The 20,284-nt window shown below is 38.9% G+C and overlaps 1 protein-coding gene across 1 annotated transcript in view; it reads left to right on the forward strand.

The window, feature by feature from the left end:
• Nucleotides 1–5,799, forward strand: part of KCNB2 (potassium voltage-gated channel subfamily B member 2) — a 258,851-nt gene extending 253,052 nt beyond the window's left edge. Inside the window, exon 3 of the mRNA XM_066578577.1 lies at nt 3,570–5,799. Within this exon, the coding sequence (XP_066434674.1) occupies nt 3,570–5,690 (2,121 nt within the window). The 3' untranslated portion in view covers nt 5,691–5,799. The remainder of the gene's footprint in view (nt 1–3,569) is intronic.
• The last annotated feature ends 14,485 nt before the right edge of the window (nt 5,800–20,284 follow it).

Raw genomic sequence — 20,284 nt, forward strand, 5'->3', positions numbered from 1 at the left:
TTTTTAAGCATTGGGAGGAAAAAACGATGATGAAAAAAAAGGCTATCCCTAAGGGGTAAAAAGGGGTTACATAACTAAATATGAAATATGATTACACGTTTGAGATGACCTCCTTTTGAATTAAAATACCCTATTTAGAGCTAACAAAGCAATTTTTGAACTTTTTTGTAACAACCCCCCCCCCTCCCCCTCCCCCCCATAACTCTGAAAAGTTTTATATTTCAGCAACAGCCAGCCAGAGAGAATAAACATTGCTTTTCTGTACTTATCGTAGGCAAACAGATGATTTCACTGGGAAATAAGCATAGAGGTACAATGAATATGTAAAGATGGTTTGCACTAGCAAACAAAGCAAAGCATATGCCGAGCAGCCAGGTGAGACAGAGCCTTCCATCTACAGCACCAGGGAATTCTTTCATCACTTCTGCAGCTTGCAGAACAAAGCCATGGGGATTCCGCTCCAGTATTTACTAAACAGCCTGTTTTCTATATATTCATAAGAACATAATACAGTCCAGAAGGCTTCCTTCATTTATTGATTTAGGAGTTTTCTGTTCCATTTACAATGTATTCTGAATTCTAACATTCTCACGTAGGGAATGTTAATCTAACAAGCCACATCCACTCACACTGAATGACTGACTAAAGTGATGGGGTTCACAATTCTACAGCATATTAAAGTAAAACTATATATATATATATATATATATATATATATATATATATATATATACACACACACACACACACACACACACACACACACATCTAAAAACATACTACTTGCAGTCTATAACATTCAGAAAGATAGTGCCATCTACTGTCTAGTAGATATGACTTTTATCTGATATCAGCTAAATACAAAAGTGTCTGAAATCTGAAATCCCCAAAAATGGGAAGGAAACTGGGTTACAAATTTTATAAGATCTGGATATTTCTGTTTATACCTTTATAACTACAAAAAAAAGTTTTTTTGTTTTTTTTTTAAAGTATTGTTAGTCTTGTTTTCCCATTAAAAAAGTGCATTTCTAGCTATCAGAAATTCTTGAACCACCACAGATATCTGACTGACCTTAATCAATTACATCATTCAGGATTTGCCAGTTTCCATCTGTAAACAGATTGTAACGTCCGAGCCAGACGCCAAGAACACTTTGTCCGGATCGGACATACTGGTTGTCCAGATATGCGCAGCAGTTATAATTCGGAGAGCAACATTAATAATGAAACTAAAGAATGGGGAATTGTAAGTAGCAATAGTCCCAACAGTACTAGGAAGCAGATGTTACACCAAGTAATAAGGAAAATCACCAGGGATTTATCAGACTGTGAGCTAGCACTAGAAGGACGTGGACCAGACTAGAACTCCACTGTGCAGAGGAATAACCAACGCCCTCTGAGAGGAGGAGCTGGAATTTATATACTACAATGAGGGTTGATTGGCCAGGTGAAAAAAAACACCTCCTGGCCAACCAATCAAACGCCACACAGCAAATAGATATCAACACGTTGGCGCCTAACACCGAATGACAAAGCGCATACACTAAGGTCACAGGGGTTGGGCAGACATTGTGACGTCAGCACACACTTACTTCCGTGTCGTGGCCGGCGCACCACAACACAGATCCATTACAGCTGTGAACAGAACCTTGTTTGGGAAGAATTATTCTCAATTACACAAAAACAGTTGCCATCTTTATAGGAGTTTTTTTTTTTTTACCTTCTGGATAAATATTGCACATAATAGGCTTAATTAGATGTATTTTATTATGTAGCTACCTACCTATATTCACTGCTGCAGACGAGTTTTATATTTAATCAGGATTTTAATTACACAGGACAGAAATTTTCTAGAAAAGCATTTTCATTTCTAAGCGGTTTCTTAAAATGCAGGATACAACTGTGAAGTTTCTATTTTTCCCTCTTCCTAACGTTCTGTACCTAACCCCAAGGAATCTGCTGTATTTAATTATATTTTCGCAATGCTTAGTCATACTTGTGTGCATGCTGCTGTTATTAAACTTTACAAATCCGGTAGACGCTATTGATCTGCCATTTATATTTTAGCATTTTTCTACTGCTGGGTTTTAAGCTTCCCCAGCAGGCGTAGACTACAATAACACATGTAAATAATGCAATTAATCTCGGTACATGAGGTCTACGTTTCTACAGACTCTGCATAGAAGCTTGATTGGTTACTGTTTTAGGATATTTCTTGTTCATTTCTTTGTATTGTTACCATAAAATTGTAAGACTGACTATTGCTTTACAAAACGGAGGTTACTGACGCAGCGGTAGAATCAAAAAGGGCAACAATGTATTGATGAGTACTCTAGTATTTGTAATTAAAGAAATTAAAGGAGTAACAACATCACTATCAACAGAACTTCAAGTGTAAAAAATGTTCCTTCATGGCCAGGCTCAGGTATTTATGAAGCCGTGTGATAGGGGCTATTGGCAAATAGTAAAAGACACATCAAAAAAATGAATGGCAACACACATGGTTATACCAAAATTCACAGCAGGGTCTTTCAGTTTGTGACCTGTCTAAATGAAATGCTATCAAGATATGACTGGTGGGGATCCAAAACCCAGGAGCCCTACTGACTAGCCGAACAAAGGGGCCTCTTCGTTTTTTATCCAGACTCAGTGACGTGCCATGAGTGTGGCCATGCCTGGTATTGCAGCTCATCTTTACACACTTGAATGAACTGAGCTACTGATCAGTGGAGATTCAGGGCTCTGACTCAACAATCATACATATATGCCTTATCCGAAGGATTGAAAATCCCAGGCAAACCCTACGCAAACAGTTACAGACCTGCTTTCATAGAAAGCTAAAATTTCCAATTTTTACGTGTGGGTTTTCCTACCATGTATTTGATATTTTTATGTTATTGCAGCAGAAAACACCACAAAACTTATACATATGAACTAAGACTGTAAGCATATTACAGTAGACGTTCTAAAGGATGTGATACTGCTGCCCTTTTTGAACAGGTACTTTCCACCATATTTTGGGATCTAGGCAGCACTTCTTTATTTCCGTAATTAGCATCTACAATTTGAAATGCATATTCTAAGCTAATTTTTGTGATACAAAACCTCTAGATAGCTAGCTAGATAGGTAATGTATAAGGGAATATACAAGAAAGCGGTTATCTGGTTAAGACAGCCACATGACAATGATGTTCTGATCACATCGGTCCACTGCTAATAATGCAAAGGAAATGAAATGAAGCATCGCAAAACATCCAAAGAAATCAATGGTTCATCCAAGCCTAAAAAAGTCAAAAACATGACTTTATTTTATACTGTATTTAAGATGGTAACTTTCAAGTGAAAGAAAAGATCGGCTACTGCGTTAAATGGGTACATCTATTGGTCTAATTCATGATGGTAATGACGGTGCATTACAGAAATTTGAGTTGTTTTTGAAAGTTGACTTACGCCACATGTAACCGATTGTATTAATACAAAGTGTTGATGAAACGTATCTGCTATATTAAGGATTTACATTGTAATTATATTCCCAATATTGAATGATTTCTTTTAATCTTGTCTTTCAGATTTTGGCAATTATATCAATTCTGTTTATTGTGCTTTCGACCATCGCATTATCACTGAACACACTACCTGATCTGCAAGAACCAGATGAATTTGGACAACCTAATGATAACCCTCAGTTGGCACATGTAGAAGCAGTTTGCATTGCTTGGTTCACAATGGAGTATCTACTACGATTTCTTTCTTCACCAAATAAGTGGAAGTTTTTCAAAGGCCCACTGAACATAATTGATTTATTGGCCATTTTGCCATATTATGTGACAATTTTCCTTACGGAATCCAACAAGAGTGTTCTGCAGTTTCAAAATGTCCGTCGGGTGGTTCAGATTTTCAGAATTATGAGGATATTACGTATCCTTAAACTTGCCAGACATTCTACAGGTCTACAATCACTAGGATTCACACTCAGGAGAAGTTACAATGAACTAGGACTATTAATATTATTTTTAGCTATGGGAATAATGATATTTTCTAGTTTGGTGTTTTTTGCTGAGAAAGATGAAGATGCTACCAAATTCACAAGTATACCTGCATCATTTTGGTGGGCAACCATAACTATGACTACAGTTGGGTACGGAGATATTTATCCTAAGACGTTACTTGGCAAAATAGTTGGGGGTCTTTGTTGCATTGCTGGAGTCTTAGTGATTGCATTGCCTATTCCAATCATTGTAAACAATTTCTCAGAATTTTACAAAGAGCAGAAAAGACAGGAGAAAGCAATAAAGAGGAGAGAAGCACTTGAACGAGCTAAGAGAAATGGGAGCATTGTGTCTATGAATCTAAAAGATGCATTTGCTCGCAGCATGGAGCTGATCGATATTGTTGTAGATAAGTCTGCCGACGGAACTAATAAAGTAGAGAGTGCTAATGATAATCATTTGTCCCCAACTCGATGGAAATGGGCAAGGAGGACACTGTCTGAGACAAGTTCAAATAAATCATTCGACAATAAATATCAGGAGGTCAGTCAACATGACTCCCAAGATCTATTAAACAATTCTTCTTCCAGCCCACAACATTTGAGTGCCCAGAAACTTGAGGAGCTATACAATGAGATCACAAAAGCACAGTCACATCCTAGTGTTAACTCTGCCTATCACGAGCAATCAGTCATCCCTCCAGCATATGAAGAGGAAATAGAAATGGAAGATGTTTCAACAAAGAGAAACCAGCTATCTGTTGCTCCAAAAGATATAGTAACTGACATGAGAAGTGTCTCAAGCATTGACAGCTTTGCCAGTTGTGCAACAGACTTTACCGAAGCAGAAAGATCCCCTCTTACACCATTTCAGGGGAGTAACCTTGAAATGAGGTTCCCTTCATACTGTGTTCCTGAAGAAGGTGGCAGGGAGGGTAAAATGTCTCACTTTCAGCCACGTACAAAATACCCAGGTTTTGCTCCCAAAGATGTCACCTTCGAGTACAAGTTATCAGAGTCATCTTCTAGGAACGAATGTGGAACCCCAAAGATACTTCTCCAAGAACAAATGGGTACTGAGCGAGAAGGCAGCCCGAGTTCCATAAGACTGAATAAACCAATTAGGTCTAGATCTTTGAAAGTTAATTTCAAACCGGCAAAGGGGAGTTCTCTCCAAAATCCAACGAATATCACAAGCGGGATGCCATCTAAGACAATAGAACACCCTCTATACACTCATCTTCAACTAAGCACACTTTTTCTTCAAGACTATTCAGCCTCAGAGCTACCAACAGAAACAGAGTCGCCAGGTGTATTTTCAAGGCCATCATCATCACCGTCTCAAAATCCCAAACTTGTTACACTCTCTTCCAAGAAGAGAAGCAGCTTTACAGAAATAGACACGGAAGACGATGACTTCATGCAGGTATGTGGTTCAAAGCATGATACTCAGGATGACATCAAAACTAACTGCATCGAGGAAAAGAATGATGGAAACTATGCTGCGGCGGAAACCGATGTACTCTCCCTGCAGAAAACAATCAATATAAATTGTACTCAGGACATTTACTTGGCGGGAGAGGACATTAAAGAGGACAGTAATCAGGAGGAAAGCAAAGTGGAAAATCACTTATTTGTCCCAGAAATCCACTCAGACACTGGTGAAACAGGTTATTGTCAGACACGTGAGACCAGCATGTGACTAGCTGCAAGAGCAATAAGGACTTTTTTTCTCAAAAGCACTAAGGTTGGTAAAGCCTATGAACTCAAAAGGAAAAGCCTCAAAGACATCCATAAACTATTAATTTTGCATGGCATGAAGAATTGCTTAGTAAAATAGTTCAGGAACTACCTTTTGTAACAAAACATATAATGACTCAGCAGCAGTGTGTAATAATGAAAGCCGTTCTTAAGAGCCAGTGTATTGAAAATCCTGACATTCTTGATCCTTTAATCCATGATTGTAGATGTGTTTTGGAACATTTAAAAGCCGAGTAGAGTTTGTTCAAGAAAGGATTATGGGTCAATGCATGCATTGAAGATGGAAATGAGGTTCTATGAGCTTTAAGAAAGCCTAAAATGTGTACATATGTTAGCTAGGACAACTGAATATAAAACAAGGTACATAAAGCGAACCCATTGTTCTGGGACACAGGTATAGTACTTCCTTCACAGTGTACTGTTTGGAGGACTTGTACAGACTTAAGTTATGTTGCAGAATTTGCAACCTTGTCTTTAGTTGGTCCAGTTATACCGGAGGTGAGAATTACAACATGGATGCTGTGTTGAAAAGCTCACCGCAACTGGAATTGTTATGCAACTGAAGTAAATGCTTTCTGTTCAGAGATCATTGTTGGTTTAAATTAAGAGAATATTTTTTATTTTTTGTGCTATAAACCACTGCAGATTTTGCTGTGCATAAGATTGTTTTTGCATTTCTTATTTAAAAAAAAAACAAAAATAAAGTTAAAAAAAAACAAAAAACATCAGGCAAGATTAAACAACCACAAATGCAAGCGTGAAGACTGATATTTAATGTGTTAACTTGCCAAAAATGTTATTATTAGTTATGTCCCAATGTCAAGTACACAAGTACAGTTATTGATCGCCACGTAAATAGTGCCAATTGCCATGAAATAATTCATTTTGCAATATACTTGTTGGATATTATCATGTGTATCACCTTGCAGTCTATATTTTGCGCTCTAATGGGGGCTCTTGATGAATGAGGGACATAACAGTATTGGAATATTTCACAGGGAGAGCTACCATAAGTATGTTCATTGTTCTTGGTCATCACAATCAACCAACAGCATCTTTACAGCATGGTTACACGGTTTTAAAAGTATCCTGCACACCAGAGAACAATCAGTGATTCAGAATATTGGGTCTGCCGACTAATGTAATTATTCTTGAAGGACTCCATGAGATATTGTTTTTTTTTGGAAAGTTGACATGATATAGTAATGGACAAAGCTAAATTTAAAATTAGCCTCCTTATGTGGATCTTTGTGTACAAGGGTCTCTATGACTTCATATTAGGGGTCTGGACATTGGGACCCTTACTATTCTCTAATACAAAAGGGCTACAGCACTTCTTATAGTGCCCCAGTGCCCCATTCTCATTCTCATCTATGAGCCACTAGTGTCTCTCCTGAACAAAGCCATGGCAGGCCGTAAGCTCCCAAAGGGGCCTGATGCTCCAATGCACCTAGAAGGAATTGATGAGGGTCTTAGCATCTAGCTCCCCAACATATCTTTATAACATGTCAGAAGAATGTTTATTGTGCAAAAAGGTACACCTCTCCTTTAAATGCCCCTCTCACAGAAGGCCTCGGCCAGTGGTGTTGAATAATGTAATGTTTACGGTTTAAGATCCTAATTCTGTAACTCCTCTGAGCCAAACACATGCTCCTACATAGTGGGAGTCTGTTAATATACTAGAAATGGTAGGTTTTAGATGTTCAAATCTCCTGCCTTTATGTGTTTGCTTAGAGAGGACACTATTGAATGCTTTAATATTGGACTTCACTGGCCAATAACTGAACACATCATGAATTACATGTTGGCAGTTATTTATTATAATATTAATAATGGAAAGCGAAGTGAAAAAAAAAGTTTTATTTACAAATCTAAGCTACCCAATGGGATTGAAGAATGATCAAAGTCCACTGTTACTGAATTGGTCATTTTAATTTGAAAGTTTCCCAACTCATCAAGCCTAAAGTATAAAATGAAATGGAATTTTGGACGCTGTATTACATGGAATACTTCTAAATGTGAAAACTTCATATATTAAAAAGAAAACATTCTTATCTTTCCCTTAAAAGCATTTTCCGAGTTATTACTTTTACATAGTTCTGGCTCCCACATGACCAAAACTATATAAGAGTAATATACTTACTGTGGCGCTGGGCTGCTGTTGTGGCGGTCCACCACCATGGTATCTGACAAGTGACATCACCTGGCCCGGACGCCTGGTGGCGTCCCGTAAATCTGTCATGTGAGCTTGTAATGTAGGAACCCCGAGTTAGGTTTATGGGACCTCACTGATGATGTCCCTGCTGGCCTCCCATTGGCTACTGTGGTCACCTGGGTAAACAACCTTGAACACCGCTGCAGCCAATGTAAAGAGAAGACCAGAGTAGTAAACTGTTGTAGAGCCTGTAAATCATTGTTCACCCAGCTTTGGTGTCTTTAATGCACGGCTCTAGAATGGACTATGATCGATTTTTCATTTATCTGTCTCCACCAACACATTGTCCATCATTAATCTATAAAACGAAATGTTGGTTTTAAAAACTTGGACTTTGATTGTTCTTTCCCTTCAGACAGTGTAGGTGACTATAATGACATCTACACAGCTAATTTCTTTGTGATGGTATTTTGTGGTAAGCAAGGTGACTAAATAATACGTGCATCAAAAATACTGAATATCTGGAAGACTGTCCAGTGGTTACCTTTCTAGGTAAAAGCCTTTAGCTAATATCTCTATGAAGCAATGTTGCTTTAAGCCATGGCATTCACGAAATCAAACGATGGTAGTAGTTATGAGTCCTGATTTCTTATTGGTTCCAAATGTTTACAACCTGCATTATTTTGGGAAATTACGCACCCCAACAAATACTTGAAGCAGACTGAAGGTCATCAGGTTTTTCTGACTACATCAATAATCCACAAAGCTCATATTGGAGGTTATACATTCTTCCATTTTCTTTGTAAAGGTAAATTGGGTATTGGTCTGATTATGGGTTATGGATTAAAGCAACTCATGAGGACGTAGAGAAAATAATTATATGGGTAAATGTACAGAATTTCCATATGGTTCTCGCTATATACTACACCTGGTGATCATTTGGGACTTCTTGTAATGGTGTACATTATGCATGACTGCTTGCATATTTGCATGAAGGCACATTTCTAGGCACTATTTGCTTGCCAACACAATAAAGCAATCACTTTCTTTAACGGACATAACATAATGATAGACCTTACCTTACCTTACCAACGTATCTCCTTCACTTTCAAGAAACTAAGCCATAGATGAAGGTGATCAACCAGTAGCTTTACAGAAGAATTTAACTTTTATTATAAACTTGAGAGCCATATTAAACAATTTAAGACCAGACTAGAGAAAAATTACACTTTTTTATGGGATGTTGAGAAGAGTTATTGGCACATAGTCAAAAGTGCAGAAACCTTCAAATTCATATTTTACTTGGGCAACCACTTTACATTATGACATCTACACCAAAAAACAAAGATATGCGCATTCTCACTCACTAAACAGCCCCTGAAAGTGATAAACAGAAGCTCAAGATGTTCCATACAAATAGGATATGCTGATGCTCACACAACTCGGAGTTAGAAGCAAGAGCTTTGTTATCTAGTAGATATGTTCTAAGTACTTTCTGCTTCAAAAAGTTTTGAGGTAGAGAAACAGACTTCTGATCCCTATAGGGACTTTCATTCTTTCAAAGTCCCATTAGCTCTATTCTGCTAGGATAGGAGTTCTGTACGAAAGGCAGATGACCTTTAAAATCATCCAATAGGAGCCACCTTGACCAAAAAAATTCCATGCATTTTGGAAGAAAACTATGTAAATCAAGGCATAAAGCTGTTAAAAGGGTTTTCCCAGAAGTATCTTGGCATAAACTAGGGATTTTCGTGGCAGGAAAATCAGTAACACCACTTTGTGTTCATGATCGCTTATGTCACAGCAGCTTCATATAACAAATATTAACTACGGTTTAGTGTCTGCGGTACCATTTCAACTTGTCTGAGATGTTTTTTGTTCGAGAGAAAATTTTTTCTATAACTTCTATTAAAATAGTGTAGCTGTTCTGCATTTTGTGACAAATACGGGTACTGTATAATATTGTACTGGCATACGGAAATCTCATGTAGCACAAGCTGAGCTAAGATGGATATTTGTTCTCTGTTGCTGGGCGTCCGTTTTTTTTTTTTTTGTTATATATTTATTGTTCTTGCCTAAATATGTTTCTCATTTCAGCGGTTTCTAGGGAGCTGACAACTTGAGCGTGATTCTCAACTTAAATGCATCAACCAGATTGAACAACACAACATTCACTGTATATAAAATTAGTAATACGACTTGAAAAAAATACTTAAAATTTTTAAACCAAACCATTTATCTTCTAAAAAAATGAAAAGGAATCATGTTCAATCACTCCCAGAGTCTCAAAGACCAAAAAGAGTGTATAAGCAGATGAAATCATGACTATGTATCTTTTTACCTGTTGATGAGTTTTCTCAAGGGACCCACCAAACAAAAGCTTTGAATATATTAATTATGATTTGTAATTAAAACATACTTTTAGGGATCCACGTACAAACTTTTTAGGATATACACCTCAGTGTATAAATGTAACCTTCTAATCTACAATTAAACATGAGAGTTCTGTGCTTTCGAATAGCTTCTATCACTTGGGGCAATTTGGGGCAGCGTAAGAGAAGACTTGAATTATTGCCGCTCCTTACTTCCTCCTCGCTGAGATACACAAATACAGCCAAGATCATTCGAATATTGTACACAAACAAATCTTGGCAAAGCTGTCTGTGGGTATCTAAGATTAATAAAGTCCTGTTATCACAGCAGCATCGGCACAGATTCAGGCAGGCAATATCTCTTTCCTCAGTGTGGGGCGGTCGGTGACAAATGCAATGCGAGATAGAAAATTTGTTGAAAAAGTACTTTGCAGAGGTCCTGTACATGGGGATCTAATAACACTGTAAAGTTTTTATTTTCCACTGCAGGTAAGCATTATTTATAAATCCCCAAAGCTAACATAAAAGGCACTTTTGACCTCTAGATGACCAACACCATAAGAGCACAGTGCAGACAGGAGTATTCAGATGACCTGCACTGTACTATTATGGCACTCTGATCACATGGGTACTTGCCACGATGAGGATCACAGTTGTGTATTACAGATCCTGCTCTCACAATATAGAAAACCCTCTGTTTGTTTAACCCCAAGTGTTCTGCGATCAGAGCAGATGACATATAAGGGGAAATTAAATGAGGGAGTCCCTTATTACGGGGATTCACTTTGGCCCGATCTATACCCATAGTACTCAACCGAAGGACCCTATTAAAGGATGCTAGGGCAGCTTGTTCAGCATCGCAGTTCTTAGGGTATACTTAGGTATGCCTTAATGACAGTCTGTGTAATAATAAGTACACAGGCTCATATATTTGTATATATGCAAGTACATAACTAACTATGTAACACCATAAATAATTCCCAAAAGTCTCATTATTGGAATAAAAGTTAATAACAATTAAAACATTTGTTAAAAAGTAACTAAATATTTTTATATGCAATTCGTTTTATTATGTAATGGTTACTGAACAAAAATGTACACATACCGTATTTTTCACTCTATAAGACGTACCTGATGATAAGACGTATCTTGGTTTTAGAAGGGGAAAACAGGAAAAAAATATTTTGAACTTTCCCGGACCGGGCAGTGAGGGAGGTTTAGGTTTTGCTGACTCTTCCATTAAACTGAGATGAAAAGCTTAATAAATGTCTAAGTTATTCATATAGATTGGAAGGCTTATGGGTTTGCATGCTTTTATAAGCACAATCATTTCTCTTGGGGGGGGAAAAACAGTGCGTCTTATAGAGCGAAAAATACGGTATTTGGTAACATAATCTATTTTATAAATCTATTACGTTATTTAGGATGATTGGTGAATGGCATACAAATTGACAATTTTTTTGCATTATGAAAACATGAATGCATACAAAACTGTACCAATATGTATGTACCAAAAATGGTACTGAAAAAGACATATATGTCACCCCAAAATTAAATATCTGACTTCCAGAATGCTGAGTGGCACAATAGAGAAAAAAATCTTTTAGTCCTTAAGGCCAAAAAAGCCAAATCTTCAAAGCTTCAAGACACAAAGGATAATCCCTTTCTATTTGTTTGTTAGGCCTCCTGTACACAAGCATTTGCCTTCCTTCCCATATGACCGTGTACAATACAGAACCATGTGAAGTTCCTTATAAACTCCATTTTAACTGATATATGGCATCCTGTTCTTATTAAAAGTGCTTTTTATATGCGCTCTGGATAAAAGAGATCTTCGGAAGCCCCCATGTTTTCTTATGGTGTTAAGCATGGTTCCATGAACATGCATTACCACTGTATTCAGCATATGCGTGACCCGGTTGTGTGTATGGGGCCTAAAGCTGTTCCATTAAACCCAAGAGCTGCCAACAATCAGCAGGTGTCAGGATGGTAAACTTTCTTGAAAGGATTCTTCCAAGATGTGACATATTGATAGACAGACTGAGTAATGTTTTTAGCTATTGCAGGGGTTGCAGCAATCGCACCCCTACTGATCATACATAAGAGGCATCTCTAATTGACATGACCTAAATTTGTTAGGAGTCAATCCATTAAACATTAGCTTTCACAAAACATATAATGTAAAACAGTACATAGAAAATGTTGCTGGTCCTTAAAAAAACAAAACCCTAAGATCCGCATCAGTCGTGAATCGATAAGCCATAAATGGTAGAAAACCCCTTTTCATTTTTGCTAATTATTTCCTTCAAATCAATACCTACATTAAACTCACATCTACTTGTCCTGGCAGAATATCTTGTACATGTAACATACCTATACAATGCTGAAGAAAATGATTATGGCATTAAAGGGGTTGTCCCGCGATAGCATGTGGGGTTATGCACTTCTGTATGGCCATATTAATGCACTTTGTAATATACATCGTGCATTAAATATGAGCCATACAGAAGTTATTCACTTACCTGCTCTGTTGCTGGCGCCCCCGTCTCCATGGTGCTGTCTAATTTCAGCGTCTAATCGCCCAATTAGACGCACTTGCGCAGAAGGGTCTTCTCCCTTCGGCTCGAGCGGCGTTCTGGCCCCACCCCCTTCTACGCGTCATTGCGTAGCTCCGCCCTATCACATGTGCCGATTCCAGCCAATCAGGAGGCTGGAATCGGCACACGTGACGGGGCGGAGCTACGCGATGATGCGTAGAAGGGGGCGGAGCCAGAACGCCGCTCGTGCCCGGACCGACCAGAAGGGAGAAGACCCTTCTGCGCAAGTGCGTCTAATCGGGCGATTAGACGCTGAAATTAGACGGCACCATGGCGACGGGGACGCCAGCAACGGAGCAGGTAAGTGATTAACTTCTGTATGGCTCATATTTAATGCACGATGTATATTACAAAGTGCATTAATATGGCCATACAGAAGTGTATAACCCCACTTGCTATCGCGGGACAACCCCTTTAAATAGGTTTTCTATCAATAGGACTTTCAGTGTAGAATATTTCTGCAAATACAAATGCTATTCTCAGAGGATATACGGTGCGGCCTGACAGCGGCTGTGTTCGCTGTGACACGAAAAAAAGAGGAATGCGTCTGATTTCTCGTCACATTATACAGAACACGTGACAATATGTATAGTGATTGACTGTACAATATAAATTTTGCATGGTATGCTATTTTTGTACCAAGACAGAAGACTATTCTTTGGTTACTTTAAAGGAACAGTCCAGAATATGTTGTGTGACGCCTAGTCCAGGACTGGAGGGGGCAGAGTATGACTTCTTTCTATTGTTTGAAAGTCTGAGTTGTGTAGCGCCCCCTCAATTAGGCATAACACAGTGTATCAGTTTTTCCTGAAGTGTTCTTTTAAAGAGATAATTAGGTAGATGGCATCAATTTAAGAATAGAGAATCAATTTATTTCTATTTTTCAGAAATGTTTCTAGTAGTGAGAAATATGCGTATGAAATGATAAGACTTAAGTGTATTATTTGATACTGTCATAAAAAGCATCGTTAAAGAGAATCTGTCACGGGCGGACAACTTGTTATTTATGTATATTGTCCAGTGCCTTGAAAGTTTAAGCTTCCACGTCTGATATTGGCTAAGGTCCAAAATAGACAATTACCAGACTTTTTGTAGATGAAGACCAGATCATGTAAATATGATTGATTCTTGATATCAGAGACAAGAGCTTCAGTTGTATGAGAAATTCTTAAAGGGGTTCTCCCACTTCTAGCTAATGATGACCTATCCTAAGGAAAAGTCCCCAACAGCAGCTCGGTGGCGGTCTAGCACCTGCAAACTCCAGGAATCAACAGTTCCCCAGGGTCAGTGTCTTTGTGTATGGAGCCTTTTTACTGCAGGAAGCAGACAGTGCCGTACATTGTACAGTGGACTAGCTCGCTATTGAAGTGAATGGGACTCAGCCTGCAGTACCAACCAAGGCCACTGCACAATGTACAGTGATGTTTGCTTCCTGCAGCAAAACAGTTCCACACACAAAGACACTGACCAGGGTAACAGGTAAAACCTGGAGTTCCCCCACTGATCATGACATTTGCTAAAGATAGGTCATCATAAGCCAGAAGTAGGTAAACCCCTTTTAAATAAAGTTGCTCACCAGTGACAGATCCTCCTTAAAGATCCCCCAGAATGAACAACATCCACATAGGTTAATACATATAAAGATTTTAATGTATATTTATTTCTCTTTTTAATTTCCCCCTTCCTCCATGTATTCTATTGGTTGAGGCACTATAGATTGTCTATCAAATACGTGGACTTCCTAACTGGTTGATTGTCGTCTGAGTACATAGAGCTACATGCACGGAAGTAGCCACAGGAAGTCTTAAAAATTGAATGCACTAGCTCTCCATGCCAAACTGAACTATTTTGGATCCCTGACACTCAGGAAGCATGATAAGATAGCAGAAGAAATCTTACTTTTTTAGAATACTGATTAAAATAAGTAAATTGGTAAAAAGTGGGGACAAGAGGTACTGTGATCTTATTTCTGTGTAAGGAGATGGAGGCGTGGGTTCGTAATGGACAGGAGGAGGCGGCTTTAAGAGCTGTATACACACTTAGAATATTACAAAACATGTACTTACAGTTGAGTGGATTACTAATAAGTAACCCATTCAGGTCACTAGCATGTGCATGCTGCATTAAACTGAATTAACAACTGAATGTTTCTTGTTCTATAAATTGCTTAGAGTTCTCAGATGTAAATTTACACGGAAGTTCAACTTCTGAAGTATTTTGTTTTGCATAATACTATTGATTTACCAGTTACCCATTGTACCATGCTGCTTGTCTAATCCCGATAGAAGCATAGATCACAATTTACATCCAATGTACATATTAATGTCTAGAGCCAAACTTCTTGCACTAAGTATGATGCTGAGTACTGGATCTGATACTTGCCTTTAAACAATTCTTGTAGATATGTAACACTGGTTTTACGCCCCTCACTAGCAAATTTATTATAGCCAAGGGAAACCATATACTAGCATACCCTACAGCTGCAATGGGGCCTGTGGAGTGGTCTATAGGACACCGCATGGCTTCTCATTCTACAGGTATCTCAGCTTTAGCAAGCACATATTGGTTGGACTGACCTGAGGGTGTGTTAAATAGTAAGGAGTTGTAGAATATTTCGGGAGAATTATGAAAAGTACTTACACAAAGTATAAAAACAAATTAGATCACATTTGTTAAAATCCCAAATGATTAATCATCCCTATTTTTCAGACGATTGTCACGTTTTGTGTCAGATGTCCAGTTGGAGTTTTGATCAGAGTGATATGATAAGTGATTCCCAGTGTTCTATCCAGTAAGATATGTAAAATGTATCACCAGCAGTTTGTTAGAGCCAAGACTTACAATGGGAGGAGTGAGTCATGTGACGGATTCTCTCAAGTTATCTTGAATTCCCATGTATAAAATAATATCAACAAGTGATTGCAACACATTGATTTCAGTGGGTGGCATTTAAAACCTTTAGGGGTACCGTGTAACAATACTTTTATTAGTCTAAGCAAAAAACTTGAAGGGAATTTACCTACTTTATAAGTTAAGCTTAGGGTCTGAAAGTGGGTGACCCGCTGAGTCCGTGAGTTTTATACTTACCTCCCCCGTCGTTTCCCCAGTGTCTGCACAGGCAATGCACAGTAGCCCATTATAAAATGAGAATGGGTGGACTACTTAGCGCGCCGCTCAATGCACTGAACAGCGGCTTACAGCACTGACACCAGGGGAATGACGAGTGAGGTACACTTACATCTCAGGACTTCACAGGTCAACTACTTTCAGCCCATAATCTTAACTTATAGGGCTAAAAATATGTGATAGAGTCTCTTTAAAGGGGTTTTCTAGGTCATTTTTGTTAATGACCTATCCTCAGGATAGATCATCAATAGTCTGGAAAATTCCTTTAGAAATTCCTTAAACTTCTTTCACTTGAATCCCATATATAAGAGATCTATGGCACTCTCCCATCAGGCCCCCAAAGGTGCATGACTTAAAGGGGTATTCCATACTCTGGTTGAAATTTTTAAAATGTTCCTAACGTTTCAACTTACTGCCATTATTCCAAACGTCCATCTAAATCAAACTGACCTCCGGTACCTTTTTCTGCTGACCTACGTCACTGCTTCTTTCCAGCCTGCTGCAGATTTCCACATTGTTATTTAAAGTGGCTGCGGGGGAGTGGGAGTGAGTGTAAAAAACGACATCTCCCACAATACCCCATTGCCAGTTGCTGACGAGTGCACATTCACAACTGTACAAACTTTGTCATCATTACAGAATTTGAAGGCACTGAGCATGCCTGACCAGTAAAACAGTGGAGCCTACAGGTCGTAACCATTGGATACCAATGGAGAACTAAGCAGGGGGAGGCCACAGGTAAAGTAATATCTCTGCAGCTTTGTAAAACAAGTTATAACATTGTATTGAAAACTTACCCGTTATCGCCTTATGAAGAATATAACATTCACTTTGAATCGCCAGAATACCCCTTTAAGAGTACTATGTTCCTGAGCCACTTGGGTCTCCATATTAAAAAAAATTAAATGTTTCCATTTCATAGTCCTTGGTGGCTCACAAGACCACCGCTTCCTTGTCATGTGCCGGCAGAGACCAGCTGGGAAAGCGCTAGATGTCCCAAACCTGGGGTGGAAGAGTAGCCTTACTCCTTTCAAAAGCTGAATGTTCAGTTTTTGACCACAGTTGCTTTGTTACATTACCATGTTAAAGCAATACAATAACCATTTAGCAAATGGATTGTTTATACGAAACCACACTGATATACGACCCAATAAACCCCTTACCCAGTAACTGCTTCCGCTATAGAACTACTTCACTATACTTATAAGATCTTACTTCTATCCTGTAGTCAAGAGAATTTAGTGAGCTAGAGACAACCATATACCAAATGCACAATGATACATAGTATGGAGCATGTTTAGTACATGGTAACAAGCCACAAGGATTCTTACTTTTATAACATGAGTGATCCAACTCTAAACCTAGCAACAGTGCTTAATATTAACTCCTAGACTAGAATGCACCGAACACAAAGCTTCAGTGTTCATGATGTCTGACCGCATCAGTAGCACCAAGTTTTTGTGCGAGTTCTCTTATTTTTTTCTGTATATTATTTCTGTTGTTAAATAGTTCAATTATTTTTTTGCTCTGTAAATATATATGTATATACATATAAATTTATATTTGTACGATATTCGTTTCAGTAACTATCCTGAATGCTGCAAAGAACAATGAAAAAAAAAGCACAAACGCTACTTTTACATCCTCACACATATCTACCGATAACCGTCTGCCCTTCCCGACGTAGAGAGATTTAATAAAAAGTTTCAATAATGTTTGTAACGTATTTTTTAAAGACAGCAAGTATAAAAACATCCCACTGAATGTCAGGATTGTAAGTGTTCAGCATCGTCGTACGGTTGCCGGATGAGCACAAGAACCAGTAACATATCATTGCACCGTCTTTACAAAGTGCTCAGGTTAATGTTAGTAACTCTGGATTCTAAGAGCTTTGTTTGCTGTGTATTGCTGGGATCCGGCATGTTTCATTAGAATTCAGCCATTCTGTCCGCTCCTTCATCCTTCCGACCAAACTAACCAAAACACGTTCTTTTTTTTTTTTGCTCTTCTTCATCTACATCAAGCATTAGCTTCTTCTCAAACATATCTAATGGCGCTTTTATCAATGTTTCCATTCTTGCTGCCTTTGATTTACAGGAAGAGGAAATGTGACTTTGTAATAAGTAGGATGTTGATTACCTCCATACCTCCGTCCTATGAATTCTGTATGCATGCATGTAATTGTTGAACATTTATGTCAAATGTCTGTACAATGATTGCATTACTTTCTTCATTTCAGTCTGAATGCATATGCAGGATAGAAATAAATGTATAAATGAATCATTTCTGTCTCATTTCAATTCTCTGTCATTTGCATTAGCATTACATTAATTCCATCCTATCTGCAATGGCCTGCAGCGTAGTGGAAAGGATCGATTCTTACAACACATGAGTTACAGTTGAGTGGGTTCATTTTGCTAATGATTTCTATGTGTTTCCCTCAAGTTACATTGACCTCGGGTTACAATACTTTCAACATACAATGGTCTTCATGGGCCGCTGTAACTTGAACCCACATTGAACATACAATGGCCCAGACAGTCCGGATCTGCAGTGCGTATGACAAGATGAAAGACTCGGTCAATCAGCGCAGGCTTTTCACCCGTATACCACCTGTCTTGTTGAAGCAAATGCACCGATTGGTTGTCTAGTGGCGGCTCTGAATGGTACAGTACATACACTGTGGCACGGTGAATTGCTGCTTTGGACAACAGGTGACGGAAACTTCGCTTTATTTCTCTGGCATACAGAACACTGAAGTACTACAGATTCAAGCAGTTCTTTCTGTCTGCTTTTAGATGTGAGGACTTACTTTTTCTATATGAGTTTCAAACTTTTTAAATCTCCATTTGTCCTCTTATTGGGTTGAATTTTGGTGGTTTCAGAACCAATTCCTAGTTTTCCGAAGACTTTTGGTCCAAGTTGCGGTGAGTTCGTGCTGCAGAACTGTTGCGGAATTTTGGCTGTGGAATGCACACCAATGTAGCGCAGTGATGTGCAGTACAATGTAAGGGATTGGGGGTTTAACAAACCTCATTCACTCACAGCAGAAACAATTTACAACAGAAAATAGACATGTTGCAGATTTTCAAATTAGCAGTATGCTTCATCTTTTGTGGAAAAACGTTGCGCTCACATGGCAGATTTCATTCATTGCAGTGCAATGAGCGAATCCCGCTTTGAAAATCAGCAATAAAATCCATGTGCAGATTCTGATGTGGATGTACTCCACGATGTGTGATCGTACCATTAGAATGTCTTCAATTTGTAATGGAACTAATTACTATTGTAACTTGAGGGACATATACATATATAGGTCTTAAAATATCAGGTACCTAGACGTTATTACTTTGCTGCAAAACTCGGCATGCAGTTCTATCTCAGGCAGATCTGTGAATGATGAGAGTTGTGGTGTGATTAGATGAACGGTCTTGCCACCTGAGGCCCTAAAATTGGTTCCAACCTTGGCCTATAAAAGGCTCTCAGAGGCTCCTTGTGTGTAGTGACCTCTTCTTCCACTTGTGTAGAGCTTGTTGACCACTAGACGCCTCTACAACACATTAGAAATCATTTTGCCGAGTTAACGGAGTCCGAGAGGGGTGCATTATTGGAATACGAGAAGCTGGATGGTCGTATTGATGAATTGTCCCCCTCCGGCCGTTCTGACCAGACTGTTAGGAGGTGTTGGGACCAGTGGATGTGTGAAGGTATGCACACAGGAAGCCAGGCTCAGGACGCACTCGAAAGACCACCAGTAGAGAGGAAAATCTGATCATCCAACAAGTATGAGCAGCTCCAATTGTTTCAGTGTCCGCCATCCAGAGACAGGTAGCACCATCATTACTGCCCCTATGTCTGTCAGAACCATTTCCAGCCGCTTGACTGAAGTACATTTAGTCTCACAGTGCCAATTATCTCTAATGCCTTTGACACCCACTGTCGTAAACAACAAAACTGGACTGCTAAGAGTGGAACCAGGTTGTCTTCAGCGACAAATGCAGTTTTAGTTTGGGCACTGCCACCGCGAGGGTTTGTGTCTAGAGACTTAGGGGTGAGCTCCCTAATCATACCTTTGCTGCAGGTGTGATGGCCTGGTAGACCATCACATACGACAGTCACCACAGTAGTATGAGAGAAAATGACAGCTCAGCGATATGTTCAGGACATCCTGCAACCACATGGGTTGCCTTCAAGAGGCATTTTCCATCAGATAATGCTCATCTGCACACACAAGGGGTTCACAGGAATGTGACCACAACATTGTCACACTTCCGTAACTGCTCGG

This window comes from Eleutherodactylus coqui, chromosome 9, assembly GCF_035609145.1.
Source record: "Eleutherodactylus coqui strain aEleCoq1 chromosome 9, aEleCoq1.hap1, whole genome shotgun sequence".
NCBI classification, from domain to species: Eukaryota; Metazoa; Chordata; class Amphibia; order Anura; family Eleutherodactylidae; genus Eleutherodactylus; species Eleutherodactylus coqui.